The sequence below is a fragment of the Aspergillus heteromorphus genome (genome assembly GCF_003184545.1).
Source record: "Aspergillus heteromorphus CBS 117.55 chromosome Unknown BO70scaffold_34, whole genome shotgun sequence".
NCBI lineage: Eukaryota > Fungi > Ascomycota > Eurotiomycetes > Eurotiales > Aspergillaceae > Aspergillus > Aspergillus heteromorphus.
The window spans coordinates 174,321-192,731 of NW_020290439.1; the positions used below are offsets into that span (position 1 = coordinate 174,321).

An 18,411-nucleotide genomic window follows, 5' to 3' on the forward strand; every position below is an offset into this window, starting at 1 on the left:
AATAATTATCCCAGACGAAGCCAACCGGGTTTATCACAGTTCTCGCTGCTCAGACTTGAGAATTAATTAAGGATGTAAAATACCCCAGAGTCAGACATTCACTGCTTCGAGGTACTTGCTTATATGCACAAAGGTCCAAGACTCCATTTCAAGACAAGACAAGACAGTGAGTGCCCCACCACGCCATCAACCAATCCACCGCACTGTCCATGTCTTGGCATTTCCACATCCACAATCCCCATTGGCAGAGAGCAGGGAAGCGACCCTGATCCTGTTCTTGTTCCTGTTGATTCTTGAACCCACATCCGATCGGTCCGTCTAGTTTCTCTTTCAGGCTAGACTCGCCTCGCAGGTCCACACGAGCTGGAATCCGGTTATGGCGATCTCATTCTTCTGTCTGGTTTGAGCTGTGCCATGCAGACCAAACCAATTAATCTACTGCTGTTTTATGTAGTATGAGTATGGACCTGCATGCAGACCCTAATAACATACACTGACATTACATATCCGCCACCGCCACCGCCACCCACTCCATACTCCATAACATGTAGTATATACCACCAGACAACAACAACAACAACCTCACAGTCTCCCCCGATCCAACCTCTTCAACTCCCTCCTCAGAATCTTCCCCGACGGATTCCTCGGAATACTATCCACGAACCTCACGCCGCCTCTCAACTTCTTATACCCGATCACCCTCTCCCCCACAAACCTCACAATATCCTCTTCCAGCCTCCCTCCACCAACATCACCCTCTGCAGGCGCACCAACAACAACCCAAGCCCTCGGCAACTCCGACCCCGCCATCCCACTCGGCACGCCCGTGACCGCGACATCCCTGACGCGGGGATGGGCCAACGCGACGGCCTCGAGCTCCGCCGGCGCGACCTGAAAGCCATTATACTTGATCAACTCCTTGACGCGATCGGTGATGTAGAAGTGGCCGTGCGGGTCCTCGTACCCGACATCGCCGGTTTTATAGTATCCGTCGTCGGAAAAGGAGTCCGTGGTCGCGGTGGCGTTGTTCAGGTAGCCCGGGAAGACGTTGGGGCCGCGGACCCAGAGTTCGGCGGCGCGGCCGGTCTCGCCTTCGACGGGGGAGTATTGCGCGGTTAGGTTGGGCATGAGCCGCCCGACGGAGCCGGGGTGGGTGGTTGCTTCGGGGAAGGTCTGGTTTGGATGATAAAAGGAATGGGTTAGTGGGGTTGAAGAGGGGAGGAGGGGGGGGGAGAGGGGGAGAGGGGGAGATACCTGGATATGCGTGCAAGGCGAACATTCGCTCATGCCGTAGGCTTGGCGCACGGGGAGGCGCAGCTTGTCGCGGGCGGCGTGAATCAGTTCCACCGCCAGGGGCGCCGCGGCGGACAGCGCCATCCGCAGCGAGCTCAGGTCGTACTGGGCGACCCCCGGGTTGGAGACCAGCTCCAGGATGACGGGGGGCACGACGTACGCGTAGGTGATGCGGGCGCGCTGGACGGTGTTGCAGAAGGCGGCCAGTTGGAAGCGCGGCATGACGTGGATGGTCATGCCGGTGTAGATGGTGTAGTTGAGAAGGTAGGTGATTCCTTTGCTCCGTTAGCTTCCATTTCAGTGTAAACTAAACGGCCGGGCGGAGGGGAGGACCGTAGATGTGGAAGAAGGGCAACACGGCGATGGCGCGATCATTCTGCCAGGTCAGATGGCCCTGGTCGACGGCCTCGTTCTGCAGCAGATTGGCGACCAGGTTGCGATGCGACAGCATCACGCCCTTGGGCAGCCCCGTCGTGCCGGACGAGTACACCAGGAAGGCCAGATCCTGGGCCGGGCGCCGGATCAAGGGGTCGTGCGGGGCGTCGGGGACAGCCTCGCCCTGGGTCCCGATCCATGCCGGGGACGGAGATGTCTCGTCCAGGAGGATGACGCGGTCGCGCGACAGTCCGGCCCGGTCGACGGCATTGTAGACGATGCTGGCTTGCGCCTTGGTTGTGACGATGGCCTGGGCGCGGGCGTCCTGCAGCGGATGCAGCAGCTCGTCCGCGCGGTAGCTGGAGTTGACGGGGCACACCACGCCCCCGACGGCGAGCGTTCCCCAGATCAACGGCGGGAGGTCGATGGAGTTCGGGGCGAAGACCACCAGCACGTCGCCGGGTTGCCAGTCCCAGTGCGTCTGCAGGCCGTGGCCGAAATGCAGGGCGCGACGGCGCACTTGCTGGAAGCTGAGGCTGCGACCGGTGATCGCGTCGGTCAAAAGCGCTGCGATGGTTAGCGCGAACACCACAGACAGAGAGAGACAAAGACACTTACGGTGGTGCACGGGAAAGGGCCGGTCGGGACGCTCGAACAGAAAGGTCCAGAGGTCGACGTCCGGAATGTCGACCGGAGCGAACGGAGAGGATGAGACTTGCAGCATGACGGACGGACGGACGGACGGATGGTGGTGTGGACGACGATATGGCTGGCGGATCGAATCGGTATTATATCATTGCTGATGGTAGCGTAGTTATGGGCTGCAACCCTCAAACTTTGCATCGCCATCCGCATTCAGTGCAACATCGCGGCTGGCGTCGGAACGACGGGCCTCCCAGAACTGCAAATGCGTTCGGTATCGCCATGATCATCGCAATAGCCCAAACCTGCTAGATCGATCCCAGCGCGATCCACCGTTCATCGGGATTGCGAGCATCTGCAAGCCGTGCCGTGTCGGGACTTGCCAGGGTCGCATGCCCCAACAGGCAAGCGGACGGAGCCTTGAGTTCGCCCATGTGGTCCGGGGATCTGCACGCACTCGATTTGTCGGGGCGATCGGATCGATTGGCGAGCCAAAACTGGGTCGGCGACGGCACGGACGGGCCAGCCCCAGTGGCGAGCGATCCAGTGCCTTGGTTCTGTGATCGATCTGATACGATGCTAGAGGCGCTCTCACAGTACATTGCCGGGGCCCACTGATCGTCCTGGCAGGGTTTGATACATACATACATACATATATACATCATCCTCACCTCATCTGATCGAAATATAGTATCTGTCTTCTTCTTCTTCTGCTGCTGCCCACTTTTTGCAAGGATGCGCCTGTGTCACGCAACCAACCCTCGGTGGCGTCGGAAAAAGCAAGCACCTTCAGTAGGGCCCAGCTGAAGATAAGCGAATCCCACCAATCGATCGTCAGGGGAATGGGCTGCGGCGGTGGACCGGTGGACTTGTTTCCAGCGATTCAGCCGGTCTCATCCACTCGATCATCGTCGTCGCTGCCCGTGCGGTGCCCACAATAATCACGACCCCAGTCCTGCACCGGACAGTACCTTTTGTAGCCCAGTTGGTAACTAGTAAGGTCGGTAGTAGCATGCTGCATTGGACGCCTTCCACCGATCTGCACGGCTGAACCAGCATGCAGGAAAAGCATTGAGTTTCAGGTCGCGACTGAGTTCGTCCATCGATCCACGAGGCCCTCTGCGGGTCCAGATGGGCTCTGCATGCCATGTCGGCCGCTCGGGGGGATCGATCAGCTTTCGCCCTCCATCGCTAACCGAGCTGCTGGCGGGTCTCAGGAGGGATATAAAACCCGCCTCGTCCGCGAGGTTCTACGATCCATCTCCATCATCATCATCATCATCATCATATCATCCTATCATCCTCCCCTTCCAGTCCTCATCATGCCGCATCTTCCATCCGTCCCCCCGAGTCATCTGTCGACGACGTACCGCACCTGGGCCCGTCTGCAGGAGCTCAAGGCCAACCCATCGCTGGCGCTGGATGGAAATAGCCTGGATATTGCGTCGGTTGTTGCCGTTGCCTAGTGAGTCTTTTATTCTTTTTCTTTTTAACGGTGTAATACTGACCGATCAGCCATGATTGCATTCCGGAGCTGTCGTCCGACCCAGAGGTGCTGGGGAGCATCACTGACAGCGTGCGTGTGTTGATGGATCATCTAGACAATGGGTTCTGTGTTTATGGTATGTTTGATTGTATTTTCCTTGCTTCTCCATCCTGTCTTGTCATTGGTGTCTATTTCTATTCCCTTCACTACACGGCCAGAGGAAGCCAACCCTGAGCGAGAGTTCTTTTTGCCTCGCCGGTCTGCCTGGCCTCTACCCATCCCCTCTCCCCTGCCATTCACCGCTACTCCCACTTGCATTCTATTGTCAGCTTGCAGGATTTCCACGTCTACTCTGCTGTATTATTCTCCATCTCTTCCCCACTCATCCGCATGACGTACTATCCTGCATCTACTGGTCTCCGACATGATCCCGTGCATGTTTTGTCTGGCACCCACGCTGTCATCCGCAACTATCTATCCACACTCAGCCCTTTTCCTGCCTGATCTATCTCCTCCATCCATTGCCTCCCCCTCTCTCTAACCCCCCCTCAGGCGTAAACACCGGCTTCGGCGGCAGCGCGGACTCGCGCACCGACCGAGCAACAGCCCTACAAGCGGCGCTCCTTCAACTCACACAAGCCGGGATCCTGGTGGCCAGCGACAAAGACTACCCAAGCGGCAGCAGCGCAGCAACAAACTCGAGCCCGGAGCCGCACTCCATGCCGTCGCCGTGGGTGCGGGCATCGATCGCCGTGCGCGCCAACAGCAACGCCCGGGGCCACTCGGCCGTCACCATGCCGATCCTCACCGGGCTACTAAACCTGCTCAAGCACGGGATCACGCCGATCATCCCGGTGCGGGGCTCGGTGTCGGCGTCGGGCGACCTGATGCCGCTGTCGTACATCGCGGGCGCCATAACCGGCAGCCCGGACATCTACGTGCGGGTGCAGGACGCAGCGCGTCCATGCGAGCCGACGATCACCACGGCGCGGGACGCCCTCACAGCGGCGGGACTACCGCTCCTCACGCTGGGGCCGAAAGAAGGCCTCGGGCTGGTCAACGGCACGGCGGTCTCGGCGGGCGTCGCCACACTCGCGATGCACGAATCGAACATGCTCGCCGTGACCACGCAAGCCCTGGCCGCCATGGGCGTGGAAGCCCTCCAGGGCACGGCGGAATCGTTCCACCCATTCATCCACGCGACACGGCCACACCCCGGCCAAGTCGAATGCGCGGCCAACATCCTGACCCTGCTGCAAGGCTCGCACCTCGCCATCGGCGTGAACCGCGAAAAGGACCGCAAGCTGACCGGCCTGATCCAAGACCGGTACGCATGGCGCAGCGTGCCCCAATGGGTCGGCCCGCAGCTCGAAGACCTCCAGCTGGCGACGCGGCAAATCACCACGGAACTGAACTCCAGCTGCGACAACCCGCTCATCGACACCGCGAACCGGGACATCTTCTGCGGGGCCAACTTCCAAGCCGCCGCCGTGACGTCCGCGATGGAGAAGACCCGGCTGTCGCTGCAGATGCTGGGCAAGATCATCTTCGCGCAGGCGACGGAGCTCGTGGACCCGAACTACAACAACGGGCTGCCGACGAATCTGGTCTCCGATGACGCCAGCCTCTCGTTCACCATGAAGGGCGTGGATATCAGCATGGCCGCGTATATGGCGGAGCTGGCGTACCTGGCGCATCCGGTCAGCGCGCACGTGCAGACGGCGGAGATGAGGAATCAGGCGGTGAACTCGCTGGCGTTGATTTCGGCCAGGTTCACGATGCAGGCGGTTGAGTTGGTCGGGCTGATGAGTGCCGCGTATCTGTATGTGTGCTGCCAGGCGGTGGATTTGAGGGCGTTGCATTTGCGGGTGGTGGAGGGCGTGCGGGGCGTGGTTGGGGAGGTGACGCGGGGGACGTTGGCGGGTGCGGATGCCGCGCTGGTCGCGAAGGTCGTCGATGCGGTGGCTGCCGCGTGGCCGACCACGACGAGGCTGGGGATCCCCGCGCGGTGCCGGACGGCCGTGCAGGCCGCGGTGCCGGTGTTCGTGGATGGCGGGGCGAGCGTCAGTCTGGATGCGGTCAGGGAGTGGCAGGCCAAGGCCGCGGAGGTGGTCGAGCAGGTTTACCATGCCAAGAGGGCGGAGTTCCTCGAGAAGCCCCATACCGAGGAGTTGCTGGGTGCCGGGTCCAGGGTGCTGTATACCACGGTGCGCAGGGACCTGAAGGTGCCGTTCCATCAGGGCTTCGTGGAGCATCCCACCCCGGAGTCGGAGGAGTTGGATGGCCGGCCCAAGAGGACGGTGGGCTCGTGGATCTCGATCATCTATGAGGCTTTGCGCAAGGGCGAGCTCCAGGCCCCGTTGTTTGCGAAGCTGAATGAGGTGGTTGCTGTATAGAGTAGAAGATTTCTGATTTAGAGTTAGAGAGTTAGATCTGGTTTTATGTTATGGATACCTAATATATCAAGGATGGTGAAATCGACCTTGTCGGGATGGGTTGGGTTGGATATAGGCTAACTTTTTGAGACTGGTTCCAACTACCAGCTTATACATCCCCTTTCAACTCCTAACTATCCAGAAACCCAGACTTCTCTCTCTTTTTTTCCACCCCACCTCTCTCTCTCTCAACCTCCTCCATCTCCATCTCCATCCCCATAGTCAACAGTCAACAGTCAACAATCAACAGTCAACAGTCACCAACGCCAATCAACATTCCCTTCACATCTCATCCAATAACTACCAACCCATCCTCGATTTATTTCCCATACATCAAGAGAGTAAACCCTCAACCCAGCTCAAACCCAGCTCACCCCAAAACAAGATCCAACTACCTATAATGAACCCCTCTTCTCCAAGCACCTTTCAAGAAACTATACCCCACTATACCCCTCCCCACCCCTCCCACCCCAAAAAAAACAACTCCATACAAAGGAAGGACAAGGCCCGGCTACGCTCTTCCCGAGTTCATACGAAAGGCTTCGGGTTTAACATGCTCTTTCATTGTCAAACCTAGTATCATTCAGTATCACACCTACTTAGGTGTCAGGACACCTTTTTAGTCGAGTGGTCTGTTTGGTCTGTTATTCATACATGACCATAAACGGATTGAGTAAATGAAGAGTGACAGGGAGATGAAGGAATTGCTTCACCGCTTTGCTGCATGTCGTGCCTGTCTGCATGATCAATTATAACTAAATAGTAACCATAAGAACCACATTACGAAGCAGGGTGTTATGAACTTGTGCATCGTGGTTCATAAAGCACTGTAGAGCAGTTACTATATATAGCTCTCTGAGCCAAACCGGGCTAAACCACTTCGGGTAGGAGGGGTGTCCATTGGTTTGACCTAAGCTAACCTAAGGTAGTCTCAGACTATCCATCTACCGACGTACGCTTTGAGATGGTTCGGTTAATCTTACACAAGTGGATAGCTAGGTAGGTAGATAGATACCTAGTGTAAATGGACATCTACATCCAATGATAAACATTAAAATCAAATCTATTCCAAGCCGTATATACATTAAATCTATCTCGGTCATAGCACCACCCTTTTACAACGCATTGCTCGCGCACGAGAAGCTGCTCTTGGAGGCATCGTCGTGGATCGCCTTTCCGGAGGCGTACAGACCGAGACCACACTACCCAGCTCAATTAGCATGTGCTTAAGAAAAAGAGAAAGGGGGGGGGGGAAGAGTAAACTCACCATGGCAGCACCAATGCACAGGATCAAAAAGTTGAGGATCGTCATGGCAATCTTCTTAGGCGACGAGAACAGCTGCCCGTAGTTCATGTGCAGCCAGTACAGGCCCGGCAGACCGTAACTAAACCAACTGGCGAACAGCGAGCTGATCAGACTGACGATGTTGCTGAACGAGGGGATACCCTCGGCGATGATCCACGCAACGACCCAGCAGCTGACGCCGATGGCGATCCACGAGCCCACCGACACGAAGTCGTTCTTGGACATGCGGTCCGAGTGCCGGAAGATGCGCACGTAGATGTACTTCAGACCGACGTGTCCGTTGACCACACCAGCGCCGATAATCTATTTTCCCATTAGTGTTCCGTGATTCAAGCTCATGGTGAACTCGCGACTGCACGTACCGTCGGGATGGCAATGCCGTAGGCCACTTTCTTCAACACCGGTCCAGCCGATCCCAGGGCGGGCGAGTCGACGCCGTTACCCACGAAGTAGTAGATGACGATGGCGGCCGTCACGTAGAGCGCAATCTCGAAGCACTGCAGCAGACACAGGGCCTTGGCGAAGTCCTTGGGCTCCTCCATCTCGGCGATCAGACCGAAGAAGGCAACGTGCGCGCAGTAGGCGAACATGATCTGGGTCACGCCGCTGAAGGCCGTGTACAGGTTGGTGTCGGTGGTGATGCTGATGTTCTGGCCGCCCTTGTACTGCACTCCGACGCCGATCATGGTGATCATCACCGCGGTGAAGATACTGATGAAAGCTATGTCCGTCAGCGTCGCTCCGTTCACCCCACCGGAAAGCACCTACAAGCTGTGGAGATATAGGTCAAGTTCTTGATCGTCCGGGGAAGCGACAGAACCAGACAGATGACCATAGCCACCACACTGAACACGATGGAGCAGGTTCCGTGGTCGGTGATGGTGTTCATCATGACGGTGAAGGTGACGATGTGGCTGCCCATGATGAAAATGGAGAACAGGATCTGGCCGAGTCCGAACAGCTCGCGGCCGAAGCGGCCCATGAGGATCTCGCCCGCATCGGCGAGGTTGTGGATGAAGGGGTGACGTTCACGGAACCAGCCGATGACGAGGCCAGTGTAGAGAGCGAGGATACCGAGACCGACGATAAGAATGAGCGAGCTGACCGGTCAGTAGGTCGACACACACAGCGGAGCGGCAAGACTTACGGAACGAGACCCAGGGAAGTCATGGTGGCCGGGAGAGACAACACTCCCAGGGAGACAGACTCCGCGATCATGACTGCGACGGTCAGTAACGCACTTCCTCGGTTGTTTATCCGATTGACATACACATTCCGCATTGCCTGCAGTCGTTGGATTAGCCAGGTCCGGTTCATCCGTCACGCGTGATACGTACCACCACTTCAGCGTCTTGTACTTGACCTCCGCGTTGGCCTCGTTGCCAAAGGGATCGTCCTCGGGGACGTTGGCAACGGCCTTGAGGTCCTCCACATCGTAGTCCTTCTCTTCGCGACTCTTGGTCTCAGCGACCTCGGCGGGGGGAGCGACGCCGTCCAAACGCATGATGTCGAAGTCGATTGTCGAGCTGTGAAGCGGTACAGAAAAGGGGGGATGCGCTCCTGCACGGCGGTGCCTGTACGCAGGAAGAGACGAAAGACGCGCACGAGGATGGGAGAGGAAGGATGAGAAGGACGTGAAACGGAAGGCCAGCAGAAGAAGAAGGGCGGAGACACGACGAAGCTCGGTTGAGTCGCGGCTTCCCGTTGAGGGCTTGAGGCAAGTATGGATGGCTTGCAAAACAGATCGGCCACTGGTCAAGATGGACCCACCCGGCTGCAGATTTTCAAAGGTACCGCCCAATCAGCGTTGTCTGCGGTCAAAATTAAGTAACAGATTGGGCCCGCCGGGCTTGGCCTTGCCCGCTCACCGTGGATAGCCGCGTTTCCGCCGGGCGCTGATTGGTGCGGCGCGGCTGGTGGGAGCGGCTCGGTGGGATTCCGACCCTTTCCAGAAAGTCGCCTCGTTGATATCCCTGCCCATGACTGCCCCAAATGACTGATCATTAGCTCATTTTTATTGCTGGCCTAATCGTCGCTCTCTGATTGCTGCAAATTCTTCAGGATTCAGGGACACCGTGGCGGTAGAGTGGGTGAGGACGCGCTACTGAGAGTATACGAATGTACACAGTTGACAACCTGGTTTGGCGGTGGCAGTCCGCGGACCCCCATTGAGTTTCTTCCCGAGTGGCATGCCGAAACCCCGAAGTTAAACAGGCGGAGGGCCTATGAGGACCCGATGCCGGTGCGATGTACTCCGTTGTGGGCGAAAACTTAGCTGCGCGACTGTTCGGCTTCCCGAAATAATAATGGGACCACGGGTGGAATTCCACCTTGAGCTGACTTTTCTGGAAGAACCAAAAAGTTTCCTTCCCTCGGAGAACTCGGTACATAATATTTTATGTCTGGGCCTATATCTTCACAGGGTAGGATAAAAGATGTTTAGTAATTTCACTCACCTTCGAGCACAGACCATGACCAGGCTCAACCCTATGTATCTCGAATATAGCCCACACAACCACAACCAAGTTACCAACACATAGCCCAGCCACACTAGATATATTATGTAGCTCCCAAATCACCAGCATATCACCGCGCAGTATACCCCCCATCCACCGGCACCACTGCCCCCGTCATCCATCTCGCATCCTCACTCGCCAACACCACCGCCACGCGGGCGATGTCATCCGGTAACCCGGGGCCATTAAACGGGTGACGGCGGTACAAGTCATCCGCGGTATGCATATACTGGGTAGTCTCCTCGTAGATGGCAGTTCGGGTATCTAAACCGTCAGCTCGGCACGCCCACACAACACAACACCACACATTCAAGAACAGAAGAGTGGGATACATACACCCCGGACAAACGGCATTCACGTGGATTCGATCCCTCGCGTAATCCAGCGCTACTTGGCGGGTGAGGTTGCTGACGGCGCCTTTGGAGGCGCAGTAGGATGCTATCATCAATCAGTTCCACACCCCTCACATCAGATGTGTAAGAATGTCAACATACGATGTTCCGTTCCCGCCACGATACCCATAATAGAAGACAAATTCACAATCCACCCCCGATCACCCGAGGAATGGGGCTCCTGCTTCAACATCTGCGTGATCGCGTACTTGGAGCCCAAGAAGACAGACCGGGTGTTGACTCGCATGGTGGTATCGAACAGCTCGTTGCTAGTTTCGTGGATTCGGGCGGGAGTGCGCGATTCAAGGGAGACGCCGGCATTGTTGACCATTCTGGATCGATGCCATCAGGGTCTTTGTCTTCCTTGCACTGTGTATGATGGGAAGCCAATGAAGGGATATATTAGGAGGGGGAATGTATACATATCCAACCGACCAAACTGCTTCACGGTCTGCAGCACCGCGTTCTCCATCTGCGCCTCATCGCCCGCATCGGTCTGCACGAAGAAGGCCTGCCCGCCTTGCTGGATGATGGCGTCGTGGGTGGTGATGTCGGTTTCGTTGTGGACGGCGGAGCGGGCGGTCGGGGTGATGTCCGCGCAGGCAATCTTGGCGCCTTCGCGGGCGTAGCGGAGGGCGATGGCGCGGCCGATGCCCGAGGAGGAGCCAGTGATCAGAGCGACTTTGTCGAGGAGGCGCATGATGGTGGTGGTGGTGGTGGGCGGGTGTTATGAGTGGGTGTGAAATCGGTTGGTGGTTGAGGTGTGGGGATGCCTGGGTAGATATATTATATATGGCAGTTGTTCTTTGTCCGAGAGGTTCGAGTGAGGGGATGCTTCGTATACCTGCAGATGCGAGTGGTCAAGGGTCCTCCTCTGTTGATACTGAGCGGGGAAGGGGCTGCGGGGTACTAGACAGCCGTCTAGACCGGACGGTACGAGCACGGGAGGATCCTTCTGGTTCCGATAAGCAGATGCACAGCAGCAGTGGAATATCGGAGTATGTCCGACTGGCGGGAAATTGGTTAACCCTAACATCAGCCCGATATGCTGGCAAGGTTCCGCTCTTGCCGCGGTGGCCTTCCTACAGGGCAATCATCAAATCAGTGCCATGTCACAAAGAAAGAAAAGAGAAAGGAAAAGAAGGCGACAGATAACCACCGCGGCCAAAGGGTCTTGACACACGGGGCAAAAAGTAGAAAAGTAAAGTGAATGAAAGGCAACAAAACCACATGCTCACCAGACCGAGTATGAAAATTAACACGAGAGACAAAAGTCGCACCACCGCTTAAACATCGACATTAGACACTATAACAACAACAACAACAATAACAAAACCTCGACGCGTATTCTCACCTCCAGGTCCTCGCGCATTCAACAACAGAGGATATCCATCCATCACACCCCCAAACACCCATAACCATAACCACACCCAGCGAGCCCTCACATCCAGACAGCTTTCGCCACCTTCCCCGTCCCTCCTCCCCCAAGGCAGGAATAGGAAAGTCAGGAATGCTCGGGTACGACCGTGGCAGACAGATCCACCGAACCACTAGCAGATATCCATCCAGCCCGCAGCTGTGACGTGACAGCCAGGGCAGGCGATGCAGACTGGCATTCGGACCGGGATGAAGTCCCGCCAATGAGTGGACCGGGTCGTTCCTGCTCCTGGGTTGTCAGTTACACTTGCAATCCAGGATCGGGGTGAAGTGGGGGAGAAGGGAAGGGGGAGGGGAGGGGAGGGGAGAAGGAGGGGAGAGGTATGTATGCATGGGTCGGTGCGCGAAGGTGGGGTATTTTTTTTTTGCTTGCTACTATGTAGGTAGTTGGGTGGTAGGTATAGTTTGTTGATGATATTTTGTCTTTCCCATGGGTTACTTGTTGATTGGAGGTTTTCTTTTTTTTTTTTCTGCATTTCTTTTTTTGGGGGATTTTTCAAGGGGGGAATACAGTATTTAATAACGATAAATAAGTTGAATAATATAGATAGATAAGAAAACAAGGAAAAATAAGATTAGTGATCGAAAATAGCAAGAGCGCAGTTCCCCGTCGGCCTTGCTGAGGGTGGGTGTAGATACTATATTATCTATATTTATCGCAGCTTCAGTCTGTATAGGCCCTTAATCATACAGCAGTAACAGATTACTTACCATTCTTGACCATAGTGGATGGTTAGCTGCAATTATATACACTCAAAGAGTAGCAAAACTTTCTGGTAGATTCATCAACATAATTTTGTTATATATTGCTATATCATATAACACCAGAAGAAAGAAGAAAAGGCTTTAATCCCACACCATGTTTCACATCCACACCTTAGCCCTGTTTTCATCTTTATTCAGTATTCAGCTCTGCTTTTGTGATTGTTTTCTTTACAGGTTGTATAGCAGAGTTATTTCTTTTTTTCCCCTGTCAAGTTTCTCAGTTAGAAGAGATTATCTCTAATTACTAATAGGGCAAGGTTCATCGTCTCATCAGCGAACCACAAAATATATTTTCAGATAGACCATTAAATGCTCAACAATCCACTCGCTCACCCAATCCCCTCAAAGCCCCTGGTTGGAAAAAAAAAAAAAAAGAAACAATTATATACTGCCTCAATCGCACGATACAGGGTATAAAAAATAAAAAAAAAAACCAAGACGAAAAACAACCACACAACCAAACCCTACCATATCATATCAACACGACCTCCCATCTACAATCTCCGGCACACCACTCATCCTCCCACTTAACCGGCTCAAGCGACTACTCCTGTGACTCGCATTCCCATTCCCCCTATTATGCACGCCCACCGAGCGAACAGTCATACTGCGTCCCAGCCCACTCGATCCCGCGTGCTGATCCTGCGCGCTCTCCTCCAGTTTAAGAACCAAGCCAACAGCTTTGTGGTCTTCGCCGAGCTTGGGATGTCTCTGGGCGAAGTATTTTGCGTATTTGAAGAGGGACCAGTAGTTGCTTCCGACGTTGATGAAGGCGATGAGGATTTTGTAGGGGGTCTGGGTTGGATTCTCTGGGTTAGACAATTCCAATGTCGAGGGGATGGGGAGGGAGGGGGTGTGGCTCACGTAGTAGAATAGGACGACTTTTAAACTGACTCGCTCGTTTTTTAGTCGGAGGTGAATCTCGTTAAAGACGATGGCGTTGAGGAGGTACAGACCCAGTGTGCTCAGTAGAAGGGCGATGCAGAACTTCGGGCGCACGATGAGAGAGATGGGGAGGACGAAGGGGGCGAGCAGGCTGAGGACGGTTTCGTATAACTAGACCCATAAGTTAGTCTGTGTTCATCTAGGGTTAAGGTATATATAGTATGGTTTAGTTCAGGTCAGATCCACTTACCTCCTGAATCACGAAAAGCTTAGCGCCAATCTCCCACCTGCCCAGCTTCCAGGACCCAAAAAGATAGGCCATGTTATACCGCAGACCATTAACCACAAAGAAGTTCCATCGCATAAAGCGCTGTTTGAACACGGTCATCTCCCCGAATCCGCCTCGTCGCTGGTTCCCCTCGCGAAACAGGAAGGCGGGTGGTGCGCGGGTTTCCACAAAGACGGAGCTGCACATCTGGATCCTTCCCCCGAGTCGGCGACAGCTGTTCCCTAAGAACCAGTCCTCGCTGATGGAGAAGCCGGGATGGTCCTCGAGGGCATCTCGAAGGAATGAACGTTCCCAGAGAGAGATCGCCCCGTGCGGGAAAGTAGCGCTGCCGACTCGTCCCGCGAAGGTGCGCTGCAGCCCGGCCAGCTTGTATTCCAGATCCTGTGCCTGCTGGCAGTACGATCCAAGAGAGCCGTCGGGGGCCACGACCTTTATCGTGTAGCCGATACAGCGGATTTGAGGGGAGAGTCGGGAGATGACCACAGGAAAGGTGGGGGGCAAGACGCAGTCGTCGTCGATGAGGAGGACGTAGCGGAAGTGCTTGGCGGCGTAGCAGCCAACGAACAATGCGACGATTTTCGAGCCGACCGGACTCCAGATATGATTGACGCCGTAGGGCCGACAGATCTCTTCGGTGTTGTCGATAGGGGTGATGGAGTCGCCGTTCGCGATCACGTAGATGTGCGAGGGTGGAAAGATCTTCAGGGCAGCTTCGATGGTTTGGCGGATCACGGACGCGGATCGAAAGCACGGGATGAGAAGAGCTGTGTCGGGGGCAGTTGGTTGGATGCGGCGAGTCTGGTAGAAGTCCGAATCGGGAGCGTCGTGTTCAAAGGTGGCGAGGAGAGGAGAGAAAGAGTAGCTGCCAGGACATGTGTGAGCGATATGCCTGTAGATGAGGGCTTCGGGGCTCGACGCCCGGTTGGGGGGCACCTACAAGGTCACTAAGCTGATGACAATCGCCCAACCTCCTTGGAAGACGAACTTATGCTCCATTAACCAGTAGAGCCAATACACGGCACCTTTCCACAAGGGCACGCCTATCAGCACGAAGTATACAAACGCCGCAAAAAGGGTGTATGCCCCATACTCGATCAGCAGCTGGACCCAGTATTGGCGTTCATGCTTGATGTTTACCAAGTTAGCCTTGTTGTAAACGGACAAAACACTGCTCTCCCGGGCCTTCTCAACCACATTGCGCACAGTCTGTCGCACTGGGGATGAGCACAGCGTGGTGAATGGATTCAGGCCTCCTGTCTCGGTAGTGGACGGGGGCTTGGATTCAAGGATCGGCGCGATACCACTGCTATTCTCCGGGGTGATTGTGTGGTTGTCCGGGAGCTCGACAGCATCTGGGTGTGTGAGCTGATGATCATATGCAGTTTCGATATTTGGATTGTCCTCGGTGAGCGGGTACAGGGCTTCTATTCCTTCTTCCGGGACGATTTCCGGAGCGAGCGAGGAACTGGCTTGCCGTCGTCGAGCGTCACCCCCATCCTCCCCTGCATCGACTCCAGTGGCCGGATAGCCGGATGTAGATGGCCTCTTCTTCGGAACGTGAGGCCCGGAGGCGACAGGCTGTCGAGCAAGACGAGGTTGGTGTGCTTGATCCCAGGCTTGTTTGATAGAGGCTGCCGCGAGCAGACATTCCGGGATAATAATCTCCTCCGCAAGGGACCCGTCATCCGGAGACATAAGGGTTGGACGAAACCCATTGGGTGATATGGGATTAGGGGGGAAGTACATGTGAGGTCCCCAGTGTAGTGCCAACAGTAGGCAGGGCCTGGGCGACTGCTGCGGCTAAGATAGGTGCGTTACAACGCGAGAGAATCGTGGGTGCAGTGCAGCTGTTCTAGTTGTATACATAATTAATAAAATGGCTTTCATACGGGGGTCCAGGACCGGAATGTCCACGGGGGACCGGGTATCATCTTATGAGTATGTCTTACCACATGCGAGTCAGACACTACGACCGGACGCACAATGAATGTCATCACGCCCTCGAGCCCAATCCGAGTCATGGTCTTGCACAAACCCACGAAGTATGCTAACCGGGCTCCTTGCGCATGAACCAGAGATCCAACACAACCTTCAAGATTTAGCCATCAGGTACAACCCGGCCGGCTTTTCGAGCCGCCTCTCTCAGGGCCAACGATGCGGTAGGCCTACGGGCCAGCTCCAGTCGAAGACCTGTGTTTCTTTATCGATGACCACACACCTTTTTTAAGGTCCTGGCCAATTGAGGACGCTCCTTGACTGTGTGGATAAGTGTTCCTCCCCATGCCCACCCTAGCGGAATTCCCGTCGTCGGCAAGGGGCATCAGATCGAGCAACCAGCATAGAGGCGAGGGGAAATTACATCCCCCTTCCCGCGTCAGGGTCTGATGGGTCGCATACCAGGATCTTTCATCCGGCATCCAACCCTGCCCTATCCTCTCTAGCATGCACTTTAATCTCCGCGGACCGAGTCCTCCACAATCCTCCACGCCCGGTCGCTTTCCCCGGTGACACAAGCATTGCCCATACCCTTGAAAAAAGCCTTTGGCGCAGTCAAAGGTCTCGAAATGTAAACACCACTCCGAGACAGAGATGCGGATACTCAGTTCGTTGCTGGTTGAATATGAAAGAATCTCCCATTGGGATGGGCTGCAGTTGTGCAGGGTTGACTCGTATTTCTATGCTGTGCAACCGCTTTAATTTAGTGGTTAAAAGAATGGATGGATCACTGGTTCAAGGTTCACTCTAACCCCGTCGCCCACTCACCCGCCACAGTTGCCGCTCGAGGTATGTCCGATGTGTTCATAAAGCAGTCAGGCTCAAGGATTCATCGTTTAAACTTCCAACCATCAAGACTGTGTTGGACGATCAATGAGCCGTGCGCCGAGTTGAGTAGACCAAAGATCAGAGTGACATGGCTCAGAAGGTAATCAAGCAAGGGACCGCTGCGGCGCTGAATACCCATGACAGGGGGAAGAAAAGAAAAACAAAAAAAAAAAAAATACCAGAAACAGCATTTCACCTTGATAGAGGAAGGGTAAGACATACGAAGAACTCAAGCGGTGCGGAAATATGATCCATCACGCCTCGTGCGTTAGCAGCTCTTGGTCAATGTTCTGGAACCGCAACTTCTTCATATCCGGTAGCTGTTTCCGTAGCGCTAGAACGCCATCCATATCAGATGGGTCAAAGTCAAAATAAACAACGTGCCCTATCCATCCTTCGGACGGGAAAACCATGTCCTCGGGCTAGAGGCGTGCATTTTCCATATTTCCTGCGTCCAGGCCCACTTCAGCCCTCATTCCTGGGTCTGACTTGTTCCACAAATGAGGTCTCAGTATGACCTGTCTCGCCAAAGCGGATGTCACTCACAACTCCCCCCGGAGCGACAGCTTTCATGCTGGTGTGGCTCATGGTTATTTAAATGAACCCATCTCCAAAATCACTGCAGTGTGCAACTGCAGCTGCTCCAACTGCACGAATGTAAAGATACGCTGCGTAAAGAAGTAAATACTGCTGGCTATGTCTATCTGGGCGTTTTGTGGCTTATTGGTATCTCCTTGGTGGTTGTCAGGAGGGTACAGCCGGTGGCCTAGTCAATACCTCCATATCAGGAAGTACGGGGCAGGTGGGTGTGCCGAGTTGTGACAGATCAAGTGTGAGGACACTCTTCTGAGTGCTGATAACGCCACTATCAAGCAGATGATCTCCCAGATGTAGAGGCCAGTAAGCAAGGAGGGACTTTCTGAGGACAGCCCTCCGCGTCGCGAACCCCAGAAAATCTGTTTTTCCAGCGCCACGGTCGATCAATCATTCCTGTTGCATTACTATTCATATCAGTGGAGGTTGGAAGTAGTCAACGGCCTGTGCGTATAGGAACCGTCCAGCAAACCCTCCTGATCAGGCCTTTGTGATGGAGATCTCTGGACTCGAGCATGGGTGCCATGACTCGATACTTGCAGATCCATGTTGGCAGATTTGCATCTTTCGCGAGGTCGCTAGCCAAAGATCATTCCTGGCGGGCGGTTAGCAAGTAATACGAGAACAACCACCTGAGAACGCCTCGATGGAACATTCCCAGCAATATTGATGGTCCGCTCACCTGGATAGCTTGTGACCATGGAAGAAGCATAACTTGGAACGCAACTGGACGGATGACTGTTATATGATGTAGATACTCGGACTTTATAACTGTCAGCCAGTATCGCGAGGGGCGTCACTGAGATGTGCAGCGGTCAGCTGCCGGGCCCCAGAGAGTTGACAGGATTAATCCCGCTCAATACCCTGCATTTTCGCCCACGGTAAATTAAAGGGTATCAAGGTCATCCCTGGATCTCAGTATACACAGCTCAGCATTTTCTGGGACTGTCTTTTCCCGCGATCGTACCGCAATGATCTGCAAGACGCCCCCCGATCAATCAGAGGTAGTAGTAGAGTCTGATAGTCAACTGTCAGTTAACTGCAGAACATTATCAAGGAGCCCGACTAAAGTGGAAGTAGCCACCGCGGAATCATCTGACCCAGTAACATTGAATGAGTCTGTTATGTAGTAGACACATTGGGATACTATGCCACCTCAGTCTCCCCCACTTT

General features: G+C 54.8%; 5 protein-coding genes across 5 annotated transcripts; 1 reads left to right on the forward strand and 4 right to left on the reverse strand.

Annotated features, from left to right (window-relative positions):
* Positions 1–542: 542 nt before the first annotated feature.
* Positions 543–2,392, reverse strand: BO70DRAFT_432605 (acyl--CoA ligase; the record flags this gene model as incomplete). Its single annotated transcript, XM_025548337.1, has 4 exons — positions 543–1,173; positions 1,255–1,568; positions 1,627–2,235; positions 2,287–2,392. The coding sequence occupies 4 exons, from the start codon at positions 2,390–2,392 to the stop codon at positions 583–585; spliced, it is 1,620 nt and encodes a 539-aa protein (XP_025395467.1). The 3' UTR covers positions 543–582.
* Positions 2,393–3,632: 1,240 nt separating this feature from the next.
* Positions 3,633–6,192, forward strand: BO70DRAFT_432606 (aromatic amino acid ammonia-lyase; the record flags this gene model as incomplete). The annotated part of the gene is made up of 3 exons (XM_025548338.1): positions 3,633–3,775; positions 3,826–3,932; positions 4,349–6,192. The coding sequence occupies 3 exons, from the start codon at positions 3,633–3,635 to the stop codon at positions 6,190–6,192; spliced, it is 2,094 nt and encodes a 697-aa protein (XP_025395468.1).
* A 1,133-nt stretch (positions 6,193–7,325) lies between these two features.
* Positions 7,326–9,041, reverse strand: BO70DRAFT_322909 (putative amino acid transporter; the record flags this gene model as incomplete). The annotated part of the gene is made up of 7 exons (XM_025540566.1): positions 7,326–7,433; positions 7,499–7,840; positions 7,900–8,258; positions 8,306–8,637; positions 8,685–8,757; positions 8,808–8,821; positions 8,875–9,041. 7 exons carry the CDS (start codon positions 9,039–9,041, stop codon positions 7,347–7,349), a joined length of 1,374 nt encoding a protein of 457 aa, XP_025395469.1. The 3' UTR covers positions 7,326–7,346.
* A 918-nt stretch (positions 9,042–9,959) lies between these two features.
* Positions 9,960–11,193, reverse strand: BO70DRAFT_365923 (SDR family NAD(P)-dependent oxidoreductase). The gene is made up of 4 exons (XM_025544196.1): positions 10,868–11,193; positions 10,548–10,777; positions 10,390–10,491; positions 9,960–10,317 (listed from the first exon to the last, which is right to left on the reverse strand). The coding sequence occupies exons 1-4, from the start codon at positions 11,143–11,145 to the stop codon at positions 10,124–10,126; spliced, it is 804 nt and encodes a 267-aa protein (XP_025395470.1). The 5' UTR covers positions 11,146–11,193; the 3' UTR covers positions 9,960–10,123.
* Positions 11,194–12,788: 1,595 nt separating this feature from the next.
* On the reverse strand, positions 12,789–15,516 carry BO70DRAFT_417022 (glycosyltransferase family 2 protein; the record flags this gene model as incomplete). The annotated part of the gene is made up of 5 exons (XM_025547403.1): positions 12,789–12,813; positions 13,180–13,442; positions 13,512–13,703; positions 13,783–14,683; positions 14,759–15,516. 5 exons carry the CDS (start codon positions 15,514–15,516, stop codon positions 12,789–12,791), a joined length of 2,139 nt encoding a protein of 712 aa, XP_025395471.1.
* Positions 15,517–18,411: the final 2,895 nt, after the last annotated feature.